This window comes from Halichoeres trimaculatus, unplaced genomic scaffold (genome assembly GCF_033239565.1).
Source record: "Halichoeres trimaculatus isolate MK-OKI-2021-1 unplaced genomic scaffold, fHalTri1.1 fHalTri1_scaffold_2, whole genome shotgun sequence".
NCBI lineage: Eukaryota > Metazoa > Chordata > Actinopteri > Labriformes > Labridae > Halichoeres > Halichoeres trimaculatus.
In genome coordinates this window covers 7,726,748-7,746,711 of record NW_027437180.1, presented here as the reverse complement: position 1 = coordinate 7,746,711, position 19,964 = coordinate 7,726,748, and the positions used below count along the sequence as shown (strand labels likewise).

Sequence of the window (19,964 nt, the reverse complement as noted above, 5' to 3'; positions counted from 1 at the left end):
GATCTCTAATTATCTTCTTAAATCTTTACACAAGTAACTTTGTCTGAAGTATTTGTTGGTATTTGTGTGATGAGTTCAGTTTAATCCATCCAACACACACAGTTATCTGATTTCATCTTAAACCTTCTCTGCCTTATGAAGACAGAGGTATGTTCAATGAATCATGTGACTTTTTAATAGGGCTGAACAATTTATCGTTTTCAGATCGAAATCGCAATTTTAGACAATGCAATTTTGAGATCGCCAAAGCAGCAATTTTTTGCAGCGCTCTTGACTGACTCAGGATCTGTTGTGTCTCTCTCTCTTGTTCAGTTGAAGATGGGTTAATGACGAGATTTCAAAGTAGAAATGTGTTTCTGACTGGAGACCCTTCAACAGTTTGGTTTCAGATGAAGCACACATGTAGAGCATTTCTAAAAGTTAGCTCTATAAACTCATACTCATCGGTCCATTCATTTAAGTTTTCTGCATCAACTTTCTGTGATGGTTCTGTCTCAAGTTTGCTTTTTGTTGATTTCAGGCTTTAGGTTTTCTTGAATTTCAGTCTCCCAGTGTTTCTTTGTGGTTATTCTTTGTGATTCTTGTCTTGTGTTTTCTGTGTTAATCTCAGGATGTGTTTGCACGACGCCAAAAACAGTGGCCTTGCATTTAGATGAGACCTCGTTGCGTTTTGTCAGGAAACGGAAACTTTTGAAAATGCTCTCCAGCGTGGAGCGTTTTCAAAAAGCTCCCCCATCCTGCCATCCTGCCTTGTATAAACACAGAGCAGAGCATTCCAGGGTGAAACGCTGACGTCACCGCATGCACACATTTGCAGTTTCAGGTGAAGGTTGCGCACACAGCCACAACTTCCAGTTAAGCCATTCCAGTCCAGTTGGTGGCGGTAATGCACCTCAAGGTTGAATTGCCAACCGTCTCACACAATAAAACATCAGAAAAAGAAAGAACAACCACAACAATGATGGCTGATTTCCGAGTAGCATATATATACACACATATATCCACATCGCCAACTGCTGGCCTGGCATGGCCACTACATCATTGTGACTTGTCCTCTTGGAGTCGTGTGAACGTGGATCGTTTTCACACCGTCCTCATGTAAACGCGGGTGGCTTTTGGAAACACAAAGGAAGAATCTTTGTGGGAGTAAATGTGGCATCAGTTATTCTTGTCTTTTCCCTCTGTTGTTTCATGTTCACTTTGATGCTCCCTGTTTGATTTGGTTCTCTTTGTGTTTCCCTCCTGTTTGATTACCTCTCATGTGTTTCACCTGTGTCTTGTTTCACACCTGTGTTTGATTGATCCCCTCTCTTTACAGACTGTTTCCTGAGTTTTGTGTCAGTTCATTGTTCTGTTGTTGCTACACGTGTACCCTAGCTTGTTTTGCCTTTTAGTGAGTTTTCACATGGTTTTTGGTTTTGTATGAGTTTTTGATTCAAACTTTAAATTATCAGTTTGGTTAAATAGACATTTTGTAATATCTGCAGTTGGGTCCACCTCTTGTTTCCTGCTCCCCTGGATTCCTGACACTTTCCTCTTGAGGCTCTGTGAGTTTAACATTTTTTGAGCTTTAAATATATCCACAAGGCTTTTCTCCTGCCGCTGCTCTCCTTAGCCTACTTCACTGCATCTGATAGTAATGGACTATTTGACAGTCTCACAATTATGAAACCTAAAACATTGCAATCGCCCCCTGGTGGCTTGCTGCAGTATTGGTAATGTGGTTCTATTAACTCCGAAAAATGCTAAAGAATAACACATTTGGAAGGAAAACTAATATATTACTGTAATTTTCTTTATTTTATGAGAGCATCTTTTGCTCAAAGTGTCTGAAGAAAAAAACTTTGACCCTCAGACAAATGTAGTTGATGACCCCTGTGCTAATGCTAATGTTACCCACTGCCGAGCCCTGAAGCTGAGCTCATATTGTTTTAATTACCAGCATCTTTAGCTAGTTTAAGGGTTAACTTCGTAATGACAGCACATCATTGAGTTTGTTTCATTTGATCTTAAAAGCTACATAGAGGTGCCAGTCAGTGTTGACAAACTCAAGTACAGGACTCAGACTCCAACAGCGATGACTCAGATATTGGCTGGGTTAGGCCTTGGAGGGTAAAGATGAGGACTCAAACTTATGTATCAAAATAGACTGTGAAATGATTTTTCTTGTACACAATGTTTTAAATAAATTTATTTAGTACAGCAAGGACTGTCACATGTGTTTGCCTTCATGTGTGTTTACATGTAGCATTACACAGCTCCAGTTCTTGTCAGGATGGAGAGATGCTGGAGCAGCGCTGCCAGTCAGATATTTAACAGAACCAATGAGGACAGAGACAAGCTCAGTGAGGTGCTAAAGTTACTTGAAACTGCTGATTGCATGACAGGCTATGCTAATGCTAGCATCTGTAATGACTCAGCCACTGGGTTAAAGACATCAGGTTGGTTAAAATCCTGTGCAACAGCGGTTTGGCAGCAGGTATATCTTGATACCAGTACAAATACTTCTCATTTTATTTTATTTGATATCTTAAACTTGTATCGATACTGATCCCCATTCACTAAGTTCCAAAGACAGAGCCCTGATGTGACAGATGTAAGACTTTATGTATTTATAAATATTTTAAAGTTTATAGAGAAAGAAATCAGAAATAAAAGCCAAATACAAAGTATTTTAGATACTCAATGATAATGGGCCAAATGTTCAAAAGCAAATTTAAATCACCTTAAAAACTCTGGCTGTAGTAAATGAGCTCTCGGCGTTTGTGTTTATTTTAATCATCAAGAGTGTCTATAATGTGTCCTGTAGCACAGCATGTCCACCCAGAAAGAGACAGACACCTACTGAAAAACACTGGTTCTCAGTTCTCATCCCGGACTTTGAGAGGTCGGGAAACAAGAGAAAGAGCTACATAAAAAAAGTCCACATTTTAAATTTAATTGTGAGACTCTATTTCCCAGGCCATGTCCACATGTAGCCGAGTATTTTCAAAAATGAGCCCCCCCCCCTCGTTCATTTTAAAAAACACTTTCATCCACATGCAGAGGGCAAATCTGCCAATAGGTGCAGCTCGAGCATAGACTGTATAAAACATGGACGTCACCCGTTTGTTTCTGAAACTGAAAATGAAGCACATCCGCAATAGCGGCCATATTGGTAGTGGCAAGGGCTTTGCGTACAGCCATAGGGCACTTGTCGGTCACGTGACCCTCAGCTGTGCCTCTGATTGGGGGAGCTCGCAATCTTAATATCCTCTGAACGGCCTAGTTAGAAAAAAATTCACCCCCCGCACAGTGGGTGCCGGTTGTAAAATTAGTGACTCAGATATGAGACGTTTTTTGAACCAGGTTGTAAATAGGTTTATTTCATGCTTTGAAAATGGCTTTTTTTGGCTTGGTGTGTATGTGACTTTCGGTACTTCCAGAGCCGGCCTCAAACTAAGACTCAAGAAACAGCAGATTTTAGCACTTCTGCATTGTCTCATATTCTTGGATCAGAGGTTGCTGTTTGGGCTTGAGCCATGCCAAACCCGTATTTGACAGCGTTTATCAGATGTAAAACCTGTGCCATCCAACCAGAATGAGCCCCCATCATTCAGTTGTGACGTTTGAGAACTAAAAATTATGTTTACCTGCGTCCACACAAAACCATGAAACCAAAGTTTCCAAAATCTTCACTTTGGCTGGAGTTTTCAGAAAACATTGTTTTTAGTGACGTAACACTGTGGTTTCATGTGGATGACAGGCGTAAACGTATAAGTTATATCCGGTTTACCAAATACCTGGCTACAAGTCAAAACGGCTTGAATCAAAACCAGCTGCATTGCACTGAACCTGCAGAGCAGCTGGACTCCTCACTCATTAAGGCTAAAATCTCAGGGACACTATACCTACTTCTTGTTTCATGGAGACAGACTGAGCTTTGAGTGCTCACGGCAGCCATGCACTTTGGTCCAGAAGCTTGAGGATATTTCATTGTTCAGACCCTCTTTAGCTTTTAACCTCATTTTAAGAGGATGGAACATACCCATTCAGGAAAAATACTTTTTAAAGGACCCAACAGAGTTTTTCTCTGATTTTCTCATTTCTCATAATACACAAAGATATTCCAAGCTGAAACTGCCCTGAGTAGTTTGGTCCCCTAAGCTTGCTGGAGGGCACAGGTGAAACAACTTTCACACTTATCTTCCAAACCGTTAAAACAAAAACAAAAATTGTTACCACGCATGATGTTCCTGCTAATTCTCACAAGTCTTTGGGCACACTAAGGCCCCGTTTACGCGGAGACTCCCACAAAGATTCTTCCTTCGTGTTTCCAAAAGCCACCCACTTTTACATGAGGCCGGCGTGAAAACGATCCATGTGCATACGACTCCAAGAGGACAAGTCACAACCATGTAGTGGCCCCGCCCGGCCAGCAGTTGGCAATGTGGATATATGTGTGTATATATGCTACTCGGATGTCATTGTTGTGGTTGTTCTTTCTTTTTCTGCCGTTTTAATGTACGAGACCGTTGGCCATCCAACCTTGAGGCCCATTACAGCCACCAACTGGACCAGAATGGCTTAATTGGAAGTTGCGGCTGCGTGCGCAACCTTCACCTGAAACTGCGAGTGCGCATGCGGTAGTGCTGCACGATTTGGGGAAAAGGTGCGATTTGCGATTAGGTGGACAATATTGCGATTGTGCTTGCGATTCAATAAAAAAAGTTGTGTCATGATGAGTCTACAGACTTGCTTGGTTATCATGGAGAAAAATCTGAATTGCATGTGCTGACACTGCGATTGCGATATCCTCTTTTGCGATTACATAATTGCATGTGCTGACATTGCGATTGCGATTGCGATAATCGTGCAGCCCTAGCATGCGGTGACGTCAGCCTTTCACCCTGAAATGCTCTGCTCTGTGTATATACGAGGCTGGATGAGGAGCATTTTGAAAACTCTCCACTCTGGAGAGCGTTTTCAAAAGTTTCCGTTTTCGGACGAAACGCAACACAGTCTCATCTAAACGCAAGGCTGAAACGCAACGAAATGTTATCGGATTTAAACGTTTTTGGCGTCGTGTAAACGCAGCCTAAGACACTGAAAATTGTGGGGAGTGTGCAACAAGGCTCTGGCTCCACGGAGTGCTCACGCCTTGACAACTAGGACTTCTCTGGTGACTTAAACACTGAGGACTAAAGGCTTGACAAAGACTTAAGGTTTTGTGACTTGGCTACAAAACTGGTACTACAACAAAAGACTACTGAGTCATGGTAAGCTGGCTGTAAGTTTATTATTTTCTTTTTTTTTTTTTTTTTTTTCATTATTGAAGTGAACTTCTGTCTCCGTTATTTTACAAACCTGGCTTTCATCAATAGCATACAACTGTGATAAAGTCTAAAGTGTAGTTAGATACCTAAGGAGCTCAGTTCCTGTGAATGTTGAGATTTATGACAAATTATTTAACCTCTGAATTTTTTTATTTGTAGTAAAACAGATTTTTCCCGATTGAAAGAGAATTTTCCTGCAGATCTGAAACCTCTGCAACAAACCGCAGATCCAGGACAAGGCCTGAGAATGAACAGATTATAACCTTATTCTTGCCATCAGACAAGGAGTCTGCTGTGGGCTAAATGAGTGTGACACAATAAGCATCTGTACCGATGCCAAATGGCTTACGGGACACTGACTCCAGCCAGCTGACTGGTCAGCCAGAGGCCGTGAGTCTTTCTGGTCTCAGTTTTTATCGCCCAGAGAGAGTGTAGCCTCCACGCTCTGCCATCGACATATTCTCTTGTCGCAGTACATTTTCCAGCCTGTCACGCTGAATATCCCCTCAGAGACAGCTAGGTGGGGAGGATTTGGTAGCAATGACTGAGGAGGAAAATGTTTTTATTCATTGTGAGTGTTTCTGTTTGTTAGGGGAACACACAAGGCTGTTTTAGTGGTAACTCTGATTAAACAGTGTGTTACAGGTTGAAACCAGTGGCTGCCATCCCAAAGTTAATGCTCTCTTTCTCTGCACACTTAGGCTCCTTGCACCAGTGGTGTGTGAACAGGTTTCATGTTGATTCTTCAGGAGGTTTAAAGTAATTAATGTAAACCTGGAACTCTCTTTCACACACACGCGTATACGTTGGCTTGAGTGCAGCACACTGGGGCTGAGCATCACCCTAACAGACTGTCCCTTTCTATTTCCTCTGCCCATTATCACCTCTGTGTTCATATTTACACTGAGGAAGTAACCCAATTACACCAAATCACTCCCTGCTTCCTTTTTGCTCCAGATCTGCAGAGTCATTAAAGCAGACATTCGGAAGATTAATTTATATTTTTCATGGGATGCCGTCCATGTATAGGAAACCTCAATGTAATTCTTATTATATAATCCTGCTATGAGATTTAATAACACAAATAATCCACTGCTCTGTTTGAAAAATTGCACGCAATGTCCTCTTGTATGCCAAGTCTGTTTAGTGATAAATAATGCAAAATATCAAAGCTTGTAATCTGAGCTATCTGAGCGTCAACACTTGTATTCAGCACTGAATACATGTTCTGCACAGCTTTTAGATTGTGTCACATGTTGTTGACAGATCATTGTAAAAGTCTGTGCAAACTCAGCCTTTTATTCATGTATGTTGATGTCTTACTTATGATGTACTTACCTCAGTTACAAAATAATAATAATATATTGCTGAAAACACAGTCCTGTACCCCATGTAATAGCTCTCTTTTCAATTATGTTTTAATTTCCACACCTAGCCACACTTATGGTTGATATGACAGGAGTGGTCTTTTCATGTCAGCCCTGAGTCAGTCTGGAAGCCTGTCCATGTGTACCCCACCTCCCACCCAATGGCAACTGAGAGAGGCTCAGGAAAATTGGCAAAAAAAAAAAAAAGGAATGTCTAAGTAGATTTATTCAACTTCACAGCTACACTACCAGTCAAAACTTTTAGATCAGCCCAGTTTTTCAACTTTTTTTTCACTTTAATTCAATTTAATTCAGCTTGATGTCTCATTGTATTATGAAGTTAAAGTATACGCCAAACAAAAGTTAAAAAATAAATCATCGCATTCATTTATAATCTAAAATGTAATCTAAACTTTCGACTTATCAATGAATCTATTTCTGGCAGAAATAATAGCTACAAACAAAAGTACTGTAGGAGCCATTTATGGTTCAAGGTATCTCCTACTCTTACTCTACAAGTCCCAGACCCTGGATCCAGCAACACAGCCCCAGACCATCACGCTTCCTCCTCCATGTTGATATTTGATGTCACAAACTGAAGGACCATCCTTTCACCTTTTCCACATACATTTAGGGATGGGTACCAAATTAGGTACTTTTTTGGTACCGACCGAATATTGTCAAAAGTACCAGGTACCAATTCAAGTAAAATCAAAAGGTACCACATTTAGTAGGGGTGTAACGGTACATGTATTCGTGCCGAACCGCTCCATAAGGCCGTTCGGTTTGGTACAGTGCTGTATTCGAACGAGTACAGTGAGTGTATGTTAGCTGCTGCACATGGCTCTTTAATATTAACATGAGTACTCGTCTATGATTGGCTGAGCAGGGAAGGTGTTTCAATATTCATGAGGAAAGTGGTCTGTGATTCGTGCTTTGCGATTATGTGCATATCATGTGGACGTGATGTCTCACAGTGAGCCAGTCAGAAGATGAATATCAAAGAGCTTCCATAGCCACAGGAGCTTGTGTCTGAATTGTGCATCATGGCTGCTGCTAACGACCAACCGGAGCTTGAAGAGCCTCCCCCCTCGCTGTGTAATGGCAAGTTTTTGGTTTAATAAACTTGCTAAACAAGCAAATGGTTTTGTGTTGTTCCATACTATACCGAAAATTTACGGGACCGTGACCCTAAAACCAAGGTACGTACTGAACCGTGATTTTTGAGTACCGTTTCACCCCTAATATTTAGGTACCTAAATGCATCCTTGTGACTGTGAGGAAGTGGGAGAGTGCTGTGTTCATGTCCATGCTGGACATGTTGTATGTTGAAGAATAAATGTTAAATTGAAAAGAATTTACATTTTATTATTAAAGATATTGATATTTCTTTCCACATAAACACACAAAAGTACCAAAAATCTGTACCCTTGAGTACTGGTACTGATTGCCAGGTACCAGGAATCTGTACTGTTTCATTTCAAATATGAAAGGTGCCCATCCCTACATAAGATGTACAAAAATCCTGTGTGATTTAGGAAATATTTCAAACTTTGATTCTTTGGTCTATAGCACCATCTATCATTGTCGTCAGTAGTCCATTGTTGGTGTTTGATGGGTCAGTCAAGCCTCTTTTTCTTCTTCTGGCTCTGTTTTAGTGATGGATGTCTTTCTTTCTGCAGTCTGACCTTTCAAAGCTGCATCTTAAAGTCTTCTCTTCACAGTAACTGAAACAAACTGAGCTTGAAGCTTCACAACTTCAAACTTTTTTAGGTCCTGGGGTTAGTCGCTAAATTCAGTATCATTAATCAAGTTTAGTTTGAACTTACACAAATCTGGTGTAATCCAGTTCTGTGTTTTGATGGATAAATGCTGGCATTAGCCACTTAATGTTTTATTTCAGCTGTTTGTCCAGTTGAGAATACAAACAGTTAGGGATGGGTACCTTCCACATAAAAAACGATACGGTACGGTGGTGGTATGCCCGGTACCTGGCAATCGGTACCGGTACTCAACAGTACCAATTTTCGATTCTTTTTTGTGCTCATTTGGTAAAAAAATATCAATTTGTTTCATAGTATAAATTTTTTTGTTTTTCAATTTGGCATATGTATTCTTTAATATATAACCTTGTAATGCTGTGTTCATGTCCAGCATGGAAAATCGCCTACTCCTCCACTCCCTCATAGTCACAAAGATGCATTTAGGTACCTAAACATGGTACCTTTTGATTTTTATTGAAATGGTACCCGGTACTCTTCACAGATTTCGGTCGGTACCTTTAAAAGTACCTAATGCGGTACCCATCCCTACAAACAGTGTATTTTCCTGTAAGTAACATCACATCTGTCTGAACTACAGCAAAAAGAGACAGTGAAGTCTGTGGTTCAGGGAATGTTGAAGGATTGAAAATATGTGGTTTGAACAAAAATGTTTGTACCTGTAAGTGTAGTTTAAATACATCAGGGCACAGAGAAAAGGACATCCACAGACACCCACAGTAAATCCTCAACCAAATATGGTCACAGACTCAAGACAGTGAACAGTAGTCATCCTTTTGTTGAAGGTTGATTCAACGCTGGCTTGTTTACAGAGGGGAGACCAAATAAAGAGCAAACCAACATGGCCAAAATAAAGTGTTTCTTCTTCAGCTGTGGATTGTGCAACAGCAAGAAGATCACAACTCTTTGCACATTCACAAACCAGGAAACTGTCAGGTTTGGTGCTGCTGCATCTCATCTCCAGCTCTCTGCTCACTACAGGTCATTCTCTGTTCAGCTGACCTGTTCACTGAAGAAAATAATACTCCCATAATAACTTTGAAACAGTGTCAGTGACAAAACAAACATCATATATATCCAAACAGAGTATTGGGATACTCCAGTGTATCCGGTCTTCAGCCTTCTATTGCCGAACAACAGCAAAGGAAGGGGTGAAATAAGGTGAAGTGAGAATAAAAATATCAAACAAATGAAGAAATGTGGAGGATGTGATGAAACTCCACCATGTGAGTTCATGTCTCTCATTAATTTCAGCGTGAGCATCAGTCCAAGTCTTAAACTGTGAGGCCATCACACCTTATTATGAGCTCCTCTGACTGCAGACACATAACATAAGGTTGTTTACCACATCTCATAAAGCTGTAGTGCCACTCAGACCACCACAACTTTAAAGCCTCTCATGCAAAACCCCTCACATCTGCACTCAAACATGCCCAATTCAAGACAAGCGTTAAACAAATGCATCAAATATAATATATTATTGACCCCTGAAAACAGACAAGATGCACAGCCATGTCTCCTAATTTAATCTGCCCTCACACTTGTGGAAAGGAAACATTTCTTTATGCTATTAATGAGAGAAAGTAGAGACATCCTGTGAGTGTTTAAAGCAGCTAATCATTTCAATCCACACCACTTACCCGTTACCAGTCCCTGAGTTATAGTAATCTAGATTAAAACATCTGGAAGAGGCCTGTAAGCTAATGGAGCACAGGTATCTTCTATTTCTAAAACTCTGCGTCTTGCACCGGCGTGAGCAGCAAACCCATGTCTGCAACGAGGAGCCGGCTGTTACTACACAGGGTGCAAACAGAGCCACGCTCAGTTTAAGCTAGCAGTCCAAGGTTTGCTGCTGCAGCTGGATGATTGCTAAGTATTACGTAGCATGCGAGCCACTGGCCTAATTCCACAAATCTGCTGGCCTAAATCACGGGGACTCTCCGAATAAACGAGAGCTGTCCTGAGAGCAGCCACAGCACAGAGGTGTGGATGACACTCTGGGGAGAGTGATGCTGTGGGCGCCGGGAGGGTGCATCATCCTGTCACTCATCCTATAGGTTTTCAGTCAGAAACTACAGAGTGCTGCTATCAGAGTAATCCTGGGGTCAAAAATATCTCTTAAGCTTTTTTGCACATTAGCAAAAATCTACTATCAAAGCTATTTGAGCTTTAGAAGTGTGGGAAGAGGAAGAGCTTGATGAGGATGAAGATTATGATGTTCTTATTTTACTCAGCTGTTCTATGAACAGTGAATCTACACTTTTGTTCAGTGACTCATTTCATTATTGTTGAATATTGAATGAGAATTTTTGGTCACCAAGTTTTAAAACCTGTGATAAATTAGGTAAACTTGGGGACACAGTGGGTGGTACAAGCTGCAAGTGTTGCCATGACAAAATCTTGCTCAATAACAATCGCACTATCAGAGCGGAAACAGGACCAGTAACAACTTTTGTCAAGTAGAAAGAAACAGGTAAGACGTCAAAGCTAGCTCGCAGGGACATGAAAACACGTCTAAAGTAAGGAAATGGATGACAGCGAACACACCAGGTACTCGACTTCAGCTATATTTAGCAAAGTAAGCCTGTAGAGTGTGCACATCTGTCTGACTGACCTTTCTCACTGACGCTTTCCATGTCCACGTCCTCACAGCTGGTGTACTCAGGCGTGGAGCCGCCCTCCTCCTCTGAGCTGCTGATGGACATCTGCCTCTTGTTGACTCCGCGCTTGCTCTTGTAGGTCCGTGGAGGGGGCGGCCGCAAAGACTCAGACTGGTCCGAGCTCTGAGAGTCCTTTCTCAGCAAGTTATCCCCACCCTTGTCCTTTGGTGTCCGTATGGAGCCAGGCTCCAGGCGACCTTTGTTTGGACCCCAATCTGGAGGCACCGGTCCCCCAGACTGAGGTCCTGATCTCACTCCACCACCTGCAGGTGGAGCCCCCCCTCCAACCCCCCCGGTCCTGTCTGCTGAGAAGGCTCGGTTGTTCTCAAAGCCGGCTCTGCGGCCTCCCTCTCCACCTCCAGTCCTCCTGGACAAGCGGTTTTCAGGCACCTCACCTCCACCTCCTTCAGGTCCTAGTCCCACCTCATTGATCGCAAGATCACTGTGCCGTCTTTCATGGCGGACCTTGGACACCTTAGCATGCATCCGCATCTCCTGCTCCTCCTTTTGTGGTTTCACTGGGTATCGAGCCAGGTTGGGGTCACTGCGGTAGCGGTTCTGAAACTCCTCTTCACGCCGCTGGCGCTCCCTCTGCTCTTCATCTTCCGGGCGTCTCCTGTGGGTTTCTGAAAGACCAAAGTTCTGCTGGCCATCCTCGTAGTCCTGAGAATGGATCTTCTCCAGTCTCCGTCCGTCTCCGAGCCGTCTCTCCCCCCTGTCTCCAGACATCACACGCTCGTCCAGCGACAACTGAGAGGGCAACTTCCCAGCAGCTCTTCGGCCACTCCCACGTCCCATTCCTCCTTTACCGTTTTGTTCATGAAGGGAAACTGGCCGCTTCCTTCAAGAAGAGATAGAAACATGCATCTTTTTGGCTTCAAATAAAAGTTTTAAGGACATTTTAAATGGTATCTGATAATGAAACATTTCTTAAAGCTGCAGAATCTCGGTCAGATCAAAACATATAAACACCAAACAGAGATAAGTCACCCACTGAATGCAAACAACAGAGTGAAGAGAGAAAACAGGATCTTTAAAGACAAATATCTGTGACCTAGCTTCTCTATTGGTTAAACCAGAACAAACACAGATCTATTTTCTATCCCAAGGATTAAAAAAATAAACAAAAGCTTTAGCTCACTAGCCGTCCGAGCTTTTTTCACTTTGAATAAATCTCTTATTCTCCTCTGCATCGTGCTAATGAAAAATCAGTTATTGTTTGTGCTTGTGACACATCCACCAGCTGCAGAGACTTCAACACATTTTGGATGTGTGTGTGTGTGTGTGTTTGTGTGTGTGTGTGTGTGTGTGTGTGTGTGTGTGTGTGTGTGTGTGTGTGTGTGTGTGTGTGTGTGTGTGTGAGTGTATTTTTGATGTCTTACTTTTCTTTAGGTGGCTCACTCTGAGAGCGTGTCCCAGGCATGTTGTCAGCACCCTTGGGAGCTGTGACACCAGTGGGGGGATGCACCCCGTCCTGCGGCCCTGCGTTTCCAGAGGGAGGAGCTTGGGATCTGGAGCGGAGGAGCTTCCTGTCCCGTTGAGCCTCACCTCCAGTGGCTAAGTTGTTCAAGGAGGTGCCCAGGCTCCCAGGCCGCACCCCAGACCCCGAAAACCATTCTCCTGATTTGGTGAGAATCTCCTGCTGTTTACGGCACAGGTTGCAAACCCACATCACCTACAGGAGCAGAGAGGAGAGACGTGTTGAGACGCTTGGCTGAGCATTACTAAAGAAAAGCTTTTCAATAAATAGTAGAAAGGCATGCTGGGACACAGAATCTGAAAACTGTCATTGTTCACATGACACAGCATATTATTGTAGAATATACAGTCAGGGAGCACATGAAATAAAACACGAGGACTTTGACCATCCCTCGTTGTGTGATGTGTTTATTAATCTCACAGTGACCAGTCCTAACCTCACCATTCCTTACTGTACATTACCCCCCAAGCTTTTCTGCTAACCTGGATATTTAGATATCAGATATCAGATATGCCCCTTATTAGAGTGGTGGGCTGCCTTTATGTCTCAACTTTTCTATTATCTTGGATGACACATCTGTGACACAACTGTAAAAAAAATATTTTACAACCAAGATCCCAAAACAAATACTGCACTGTAGTGTTAGAGAGGAAAGATCAACGTACTTTTAAATGTGCAAAGGGATTATTCTGTGCCGGTTGTAATTTTCTATTTAAACTCAGAAAGCCATGAAATGTAGTTTGTATCGCAAGAGTCATGTATAAAGCCGCATACAGAAGCAGTGACACAGTTTAAACCTTTCTCTTTTTACATCAAATCTATGAAAGACATCACATACTCACATGTAGCCATGGCTACTGAATATCACCTCACTCCACAGGAAAAAAAACAGGATTTATCTCCCTCCGTATATAATCCCAGCGGTTTATTTTCAGAGAATAAATCCAGAGCACGGAGGGAAAAAACACAATGGTCACTTGTATTCCGCTGCACAGAATCTTTGCTGAAGATAAAAAACAAAAAACCACCTCCAGGACATCCACAAACCACCACACGTTACTCCTTGACGGCTGGCAGGATGGACTGCTAGCACTCGGTGTAGCAGTTAGCAGTTAGCTCTTAGCGCGCCAAAGCACATTCATCATGGCCTGATTGAATCCCAGTTGGCGCATGTCCAGACTAATCTAAAGTAAATCAGCCGCCCGCACGGCCCACAGCTGTCGGGCAGCCGCCCAGCCACACACTACCCTCTCCATCTCCCTCCATCGCTTTCTCTCTCAGACTTTCTCCACCTCTTCACCTCAGCTGAGGGACACCAGATTAGCAGAGGGCAGTAATCCCTTCAGCTCCTCACCATTATTCAACTCATCATCAGCTGACAATACCAGCACATGGATCATAACTACACGACTGGAGCTCCCCCCTCCTCCTCCACAGCTGCACAGGTTACTAACACCCAGCGCCCTCTGACTTTATGCCAGTGAATGATGGGATAGTATCCACTTTTTAACAGATGAAGAACACTGAAATGTTAAGTCACATTAAACAGAAAAAAATATATATTTACAAGAACATGTCATTAATTAATTTATTTATTTCTTTATTTTCAATGAATAAATAATTAAAGTATCCTTGATCAGAAGCGCAAATCCTCTTCAGGTTTGGGGTAAACTCTTTACATGAACCAAGCCTGGTCGTCTGACATTACTTTAAAATAAATCCAAGCGAGGAAATCCAAGCAGAATACTTAGAAATAACCTATTTTAGGCCTGATAATCTCATTTTAAATCGTGGATTATGAACAGGCAAATATATAAAACTGACACAATTTCACTATCACTTAAAGTCCTCACAGGGGCTTTAACTGTGTGCATTAGTCAGTACAGCACAGTAAAAAGTAATGCATGATGACTTTTACAACCCACTTTACTCCTAAGTCAAATTGTGTCCATAGTCAGAGGCTGAAGAAGAACTGAGCCATCATTTTCCATAACTTTAATCATTGAGCATATGTAAAAGCTGGATACTGAGTGGGTCCATTTATTGACAATGTTAACTTCAGAGAAAGTTAACATGCGTTAAAAACAACATGCTGGCCAGACTAGAGACAGTCAAAGCCATTTCTGACAGAGCTGGAGCTAGTGCTAGTTTCAGGATAGACAAAGCATCATGCTAAAAACTGGTGTTTAACAAGAACTAACTCTTTGCTGGGCCAGAATGAAGCACCAACTATGTCAGGGGCCGAGGGGCTGGGCTATCATGACCATCGTGAAGCATGGAAAACAGTTTGAAAAAGAGAGGCTGCCAAGTTAATTGTCTGTTATTTTGTTGGAGTTTCTCTTTGAAAACCTGAGATGTAGGTGAGATCAAAGCAGAAGTGGTCAGAGGAGGAGACCCATTGCTTTGCGGCACTACCTGAAGAAATACACAGAAAACGAGATGGAACTTTACAGACAAAACCTGTGAATGAAAATCTCCAGTGGCAAATGACTGCAGCTGGATATCTAACCTAACTTTTAAGTTAGATAAGGAGTTCAGAGACCCAGACAGGGAGCTGGGATGCATGGACAGTGATTGGCTGAAGCAGAGCTCACACTTTGAGTTGTTAAATTTGGTGCTTGGCAACAAACCAATCAACAACCCAAGGAGCTCTGAAATCAGTCACACTGAAATCTTATCAAGTGTTTTTGTCTTATTTTCAGTAGAAAATTCCTTTTTAAACTCAATATGAGCCACATTCACATGACCAATCCAGAAAAATGTCTTGTTTAAAGTTGTTTAAGGACAAAAATGAGGTCTGAATTGCTCTTAACCAGTAAAAAAATTGCCAATGGAACGAGAGAAAAGTTACTTGTATTAAGACATTGTTCTAGTCTCAAAGAAATTTCAAGCATTTTTTTCCTGTTCCATTGGCAGTTTTTTTTTTTTACAAGTTACAAGCGATTCAAACCTCATTTTTGTACTCTGATAACTTGAAACAAGACATTTTTCTGGATTGATAAGTTGAAAGTGGCTCATATCGAGTATAATAAGACAATTTTTACTTAAAAAAGACAAAAACACTTGATAAGATTTCAGTTTTTTGCAGTGCACGACTGAGTCCTTGTTGGTCAACTTTGTCCTGAAGATTACTGTTATTGATCCAGATAAGTCTTATTTCATCCTGTTGTTAGCCCACAATGAATATTCCCTCATCAGTTTTATAAATAATACGCCAGCTAACGTGGTACGGGCACAGAATCATTGACCAGAGTTTGGCGTAGATGATTGTTTTCTGGCCAGTTGTGCAAGGTATCCACTGGCAAACAATGAAAAAAGTGTCCTTAGACTGCTGAGGAAAGCATTGGTAGATCAGCCACCCCATGTACAGAGCACATGTGCCTCAATGCAGACCTCCACACATTTCTCTTCTGAACATTTCAGCTGTTCAATCCAGTAAAGTCAAGGGATGAACAAAAAAGCTTTCTGAAAGTAAAGCAGATACATTTTTATGCTATTTCATAGATTACTATAACGAGTACTTTTAGTACCATTGGCTGAATTGGAACATTCTCCCATTGATTAATTATTGACCAACTCTTTCTGGACAACATGTAACAATCTGTGCTGGCCCCGACACTCCAGTGCAACATTTAAGAACACATTCACACACATTGGTCTGTGAGTTTCTATAGGCTGTGTTTATGGTGGCTGCCAACAAAGGCGAGTAAACGCTGTAATCCCTGAGCATAATCCCTGAATGGGAACATCATATAGAAGAACAAACACCATGGGACGACTGCTGTGTGTGTTTTTAACCCAGCAGAAAGACAACAGATCTCATTTCATTACGGCTCAGCTTCACGTGTTTGTTATGTGCTTTAGAGCAAAAACCACAGATGGGGGGGCAGGGTGGTAAACAATGAGGAAGTTGTACACCGCATGAACACACACAAACACACACTATACACACAGAGAGGACATTATACATATAATCCTTGGAATGATTGTGCTCTGGTTTCCTGGATGGCCTGAAAGATATCACGGAGGAATTAATTGTGTGTGAACCTACTCTGTGTGTGTGTGTGTGTGTGTGTGTGTGTGTGTGTGTGTGTGTGTGTGTGTGTGTGTGTGTGTGTGTGTGTGTGTGTGTGTGTGTGTGTGTGTGTGTGTACATAAGATGCTAAAGCTCCACCCTATAGAGTGTGTGGCACATGTGCTGGCGGTGGTTCACTCCACCAGACCAGCCGGAGCGTGATGTCACACCCTCAGCGAGCTGATCTGACCAATCAGCTTGCTCCGTCCAGAGGCAGCCCACTCTGGTGTCAGCTTGAGTTCATCTCACATCTCACTGCACGCTGGGGAGCGCTGTGTGTCGTGAGAGTGTGTGTGAAAGAGAGAGTGTGTGTGTGTGTGTGTGTGTGCAGATATGTGAACAGTATGTTTGTGTAGGATATTTCTGAAACCCTCTTGCCTTGAAGAGTGTGGCGTGGGCGACCGCCTGTAGGCGAGGAGTGTGTATACATTTGTGTGTGTGTGTGTTTGTGTGTGTGTGATCTTTTTCATGAAATAATGTCGTCCTCCTCCTGCCTAAAAATGTGTTTCTCCATGGTAACCAATTCAAAGAGGGACAAAGTAATGTGTGTGTGTGTGTGTTTGTGTGTGTGTATACAAAGAAGAAAAGAGTGTGTCACTGAGGGAGCTAAAACAAACTACAGCCGTGCAGTTTGACTTTTTGGGTTTTATTTACCTGCCTCTTTTGTTTTTCTATTTTGGTATTTTTTATTTCTCTGTGGCTTCTGGCGTTTCTTTTCTCTGCTCACTTTCTTTACTAATGGTGTTTTTTTCCTTTTCTTTTTTGCCTCCTTTTTTTAACACTGACTTTCTACTTTCTGTATTTCTTCTTTATTTTCACCTCTCTCTTTCTTGTACAACACCTTACATTCTTTCCCCTTTTCCTTGTTTTTTTCTGTTTTTGTGTTTTCCTTTACATATTTTCTTTCCATTGCACCCCACACTTTCTCCACCTTTGTTTCTCCTCTTTTTTTTTGTCACTTCTCTTCTTTACCTGTTTTTTTATCCTTTTACATTAACAGCTATTGAATTTCCCTTTCTTCCTTTCCCTGGTCCTGATCCCATCCTTCCTCGCTGTACTTTTTGTTTCCTTCTCTTCCTTCTTCTACACTTTTTCCTTTTCCTTATCCATTTCCTTTCATCATTTTCTGAACTGCTTATCCTGTTCAGGGTCGCGGCTGTCTGGAGCCTATCCCAGCTGTCATTGGGCAAAAGGCAGGGTACACCCTGGACTGGTCGCCAGTCAATCACAGGGCTGACACAGAGACAGACAACCATTCACACACGCACTCACACCAAGGGACAATTTAGGAGCCGTTTACACGACAACGGTTATAGGGTTAAACGCAAAAGTTTTGTTGCGTTTCAGCCTCGCGTTTACATGGAAACAGTGTTTCAGCCGACCTAAAACGCAAACTTTTGAAAACAGCCTCCAGAGTGGGATTTTTCTGATACGCTTCCGACACCGTTGCCGTGTAAACAGTAAGCCGGTGTTTTCAGTGGAAACGCTGACGTCACACTCTGCCTCACGCACGCGCATACAACAGGACAACAGTACCGTTGTTACGATCCTCGTGAACTACCGTGTTGTGCTGCAAAATCTGCTGTATCTGCTGACTGTCTTTCAACAAAAATGTGCATCTGTTGCTCCACTTTTTAACTTAGTATTCCCCAATACACAGGATGATCGGCTCAACTCTACTTCGGTGGAGATCTCTTAAAAGCGGCTTCTGGACAAGACAGTTACAGCACCACCTACAGGCCTAGCATACTTACTACAGCGTTTTCAGTCCATCAGCGTTTCCGTGTAAACGCAGATTTTTATCACTGCGTTTTAGCGTTTTCAGATGAAACGTCATGTAAACAGGGCCTTAGAGTGATCAATTAAACTGGTGAGCATGTTTTTGGACTGTGGGAGGAAGCCGGAGGATCCAGAGATTTTTTTTTTTGCCCCATCTCCTCTTTTACTTTTACTCATGTTTTGTAACTTCTTTTTAGTTGAGGCCGTGTCCAGGGGTGTCATGGAGCCCTTCCTAAATCTGTTCTGTTTTTTTTCTTCATCAGAGGATTGACTTCAGTTCATATCAGCCTTCTGTCTGTCTTGCATCAGACTCCTGGTTGCTGTTGTTGTAGTTTTGTCAATATTTAAAATTTTCTGTTTGATGATCTTACTTTTCTTTTCTAAAAAAAAAAAGAACAGAAAGATTAAGATGACATCTCTGTTGTGTTACTGAAGAAGAAACACAGAATCACAGGGAAACATGGGAAGTGTAGATAAAGTATAATTCAGCAGAATCAGGATTCACTTTTTTTCTTTCTCCTTTCATCCATTTCTTGCCTCTCTCCTCCTCACCCATGATGTCCCTCTCCCTCCTCCCCTTCATTCCTCTCCTTTGATTTTTTTTTCATATCCTGTACTTGTCTTTTTACCTCCCCTCTCCTCTCTTCCTTTCATTCCATTTCCCTCTCTGGCTCGGCTGACACACCTGGCTGATTTGACAAATGAAGACACCACACACCTGTCACTCACACTTCTCCATCCCACACCCCCTTCCCTCCATCCCCCGCCCCCAGCGCTGCTCCATCCATCTGCTGACAAAATGGTGAAGACGTTTGTTGCTGCCGTCGCTCAGCCGCCGCTCCAGGCCTGAGCGGCGTTCATTTCGCTCAGGATTGTGTGAACATCAGCTTTTTCTTAAATGGGCAGAATAGATGGTAGCTGAGGAAGGTGTGGCTGGCTCTCAGTAAGCATGTGCAGTGACCCTGCTGTTACACACATACACGCACACACACCTCAACAGGATGACTTATGAGGCAGGGTTGGGTGTAAACCGCCATCGTTCAGGGAATGGTAAATCCCGAATGGTGGGAAGAAGAAAGACGACGGCAAAAGACATAATGCTCCATTTCCTCTAATAAGGTAGTAGATCAACTCTGAAGCAGGCTGAACGCGACCAGCGGAGGGAGAGGCTGAAAGCAAAGCACAGCTGCTGTGGCTGTAAATCCACGCTGCTTTTACATTTCTGATCTCCAGATCATGAGACGAGTCTCTGTGCTGCTCTCACAGCTCTACATCTTGAACAAGGAGCTCATATTTAACAACCAGATACTACACTGTGAACAGTTTCTCAGTAAAACAATGGTGGAATACTGGCAGCAGAAACGGCCTGTTGTTTGCTCTTATTCTGCATGTACTGTAATTTATTTTTACAGAATAATACTTTATATTGAATCACAGAATATGAATGTGAAATAACAATATAATACCCAAGTAATCACTGCTGTGACAGCATTTTGTAACTGTGAGG

At 42.3% G+C, this 19,964-nt stretch overlaps 1 protein-coding gene across 7 annotated transcripts in view; it reads right to left on the bottom strand.

The window, feature by feature from the left end:
- The window catches only part of rims1b (regulating synaptic membrane exocytosis 1b), a 121,321-nt gene that overhangs the window by 51,263 nt on the left and 50,094 nt on the right, over positions 1 to 19,964 (bottom strand). For all 7 annotated transcript variants that reach the window (XM_074694291.1, XM_074694239.1, XM_074694275.1 and 4 more), the window contains 2 exons: positions 12,506 to 12,798; positions 11,078 to 11,964 (listed from right to left, as the gene is read on the bottom strand). In XM_074694291.1, coding sequence (XP_074550392.1) covers positions 11,078 to 11,964; positions 12,506 to 12,798 — 1,180 coding nt within the window. The remainder of the gene's footprint in view (positions 1 to 11,077; positions 11,965 to 12,505; positions 12,799 to 19,964) is intronic.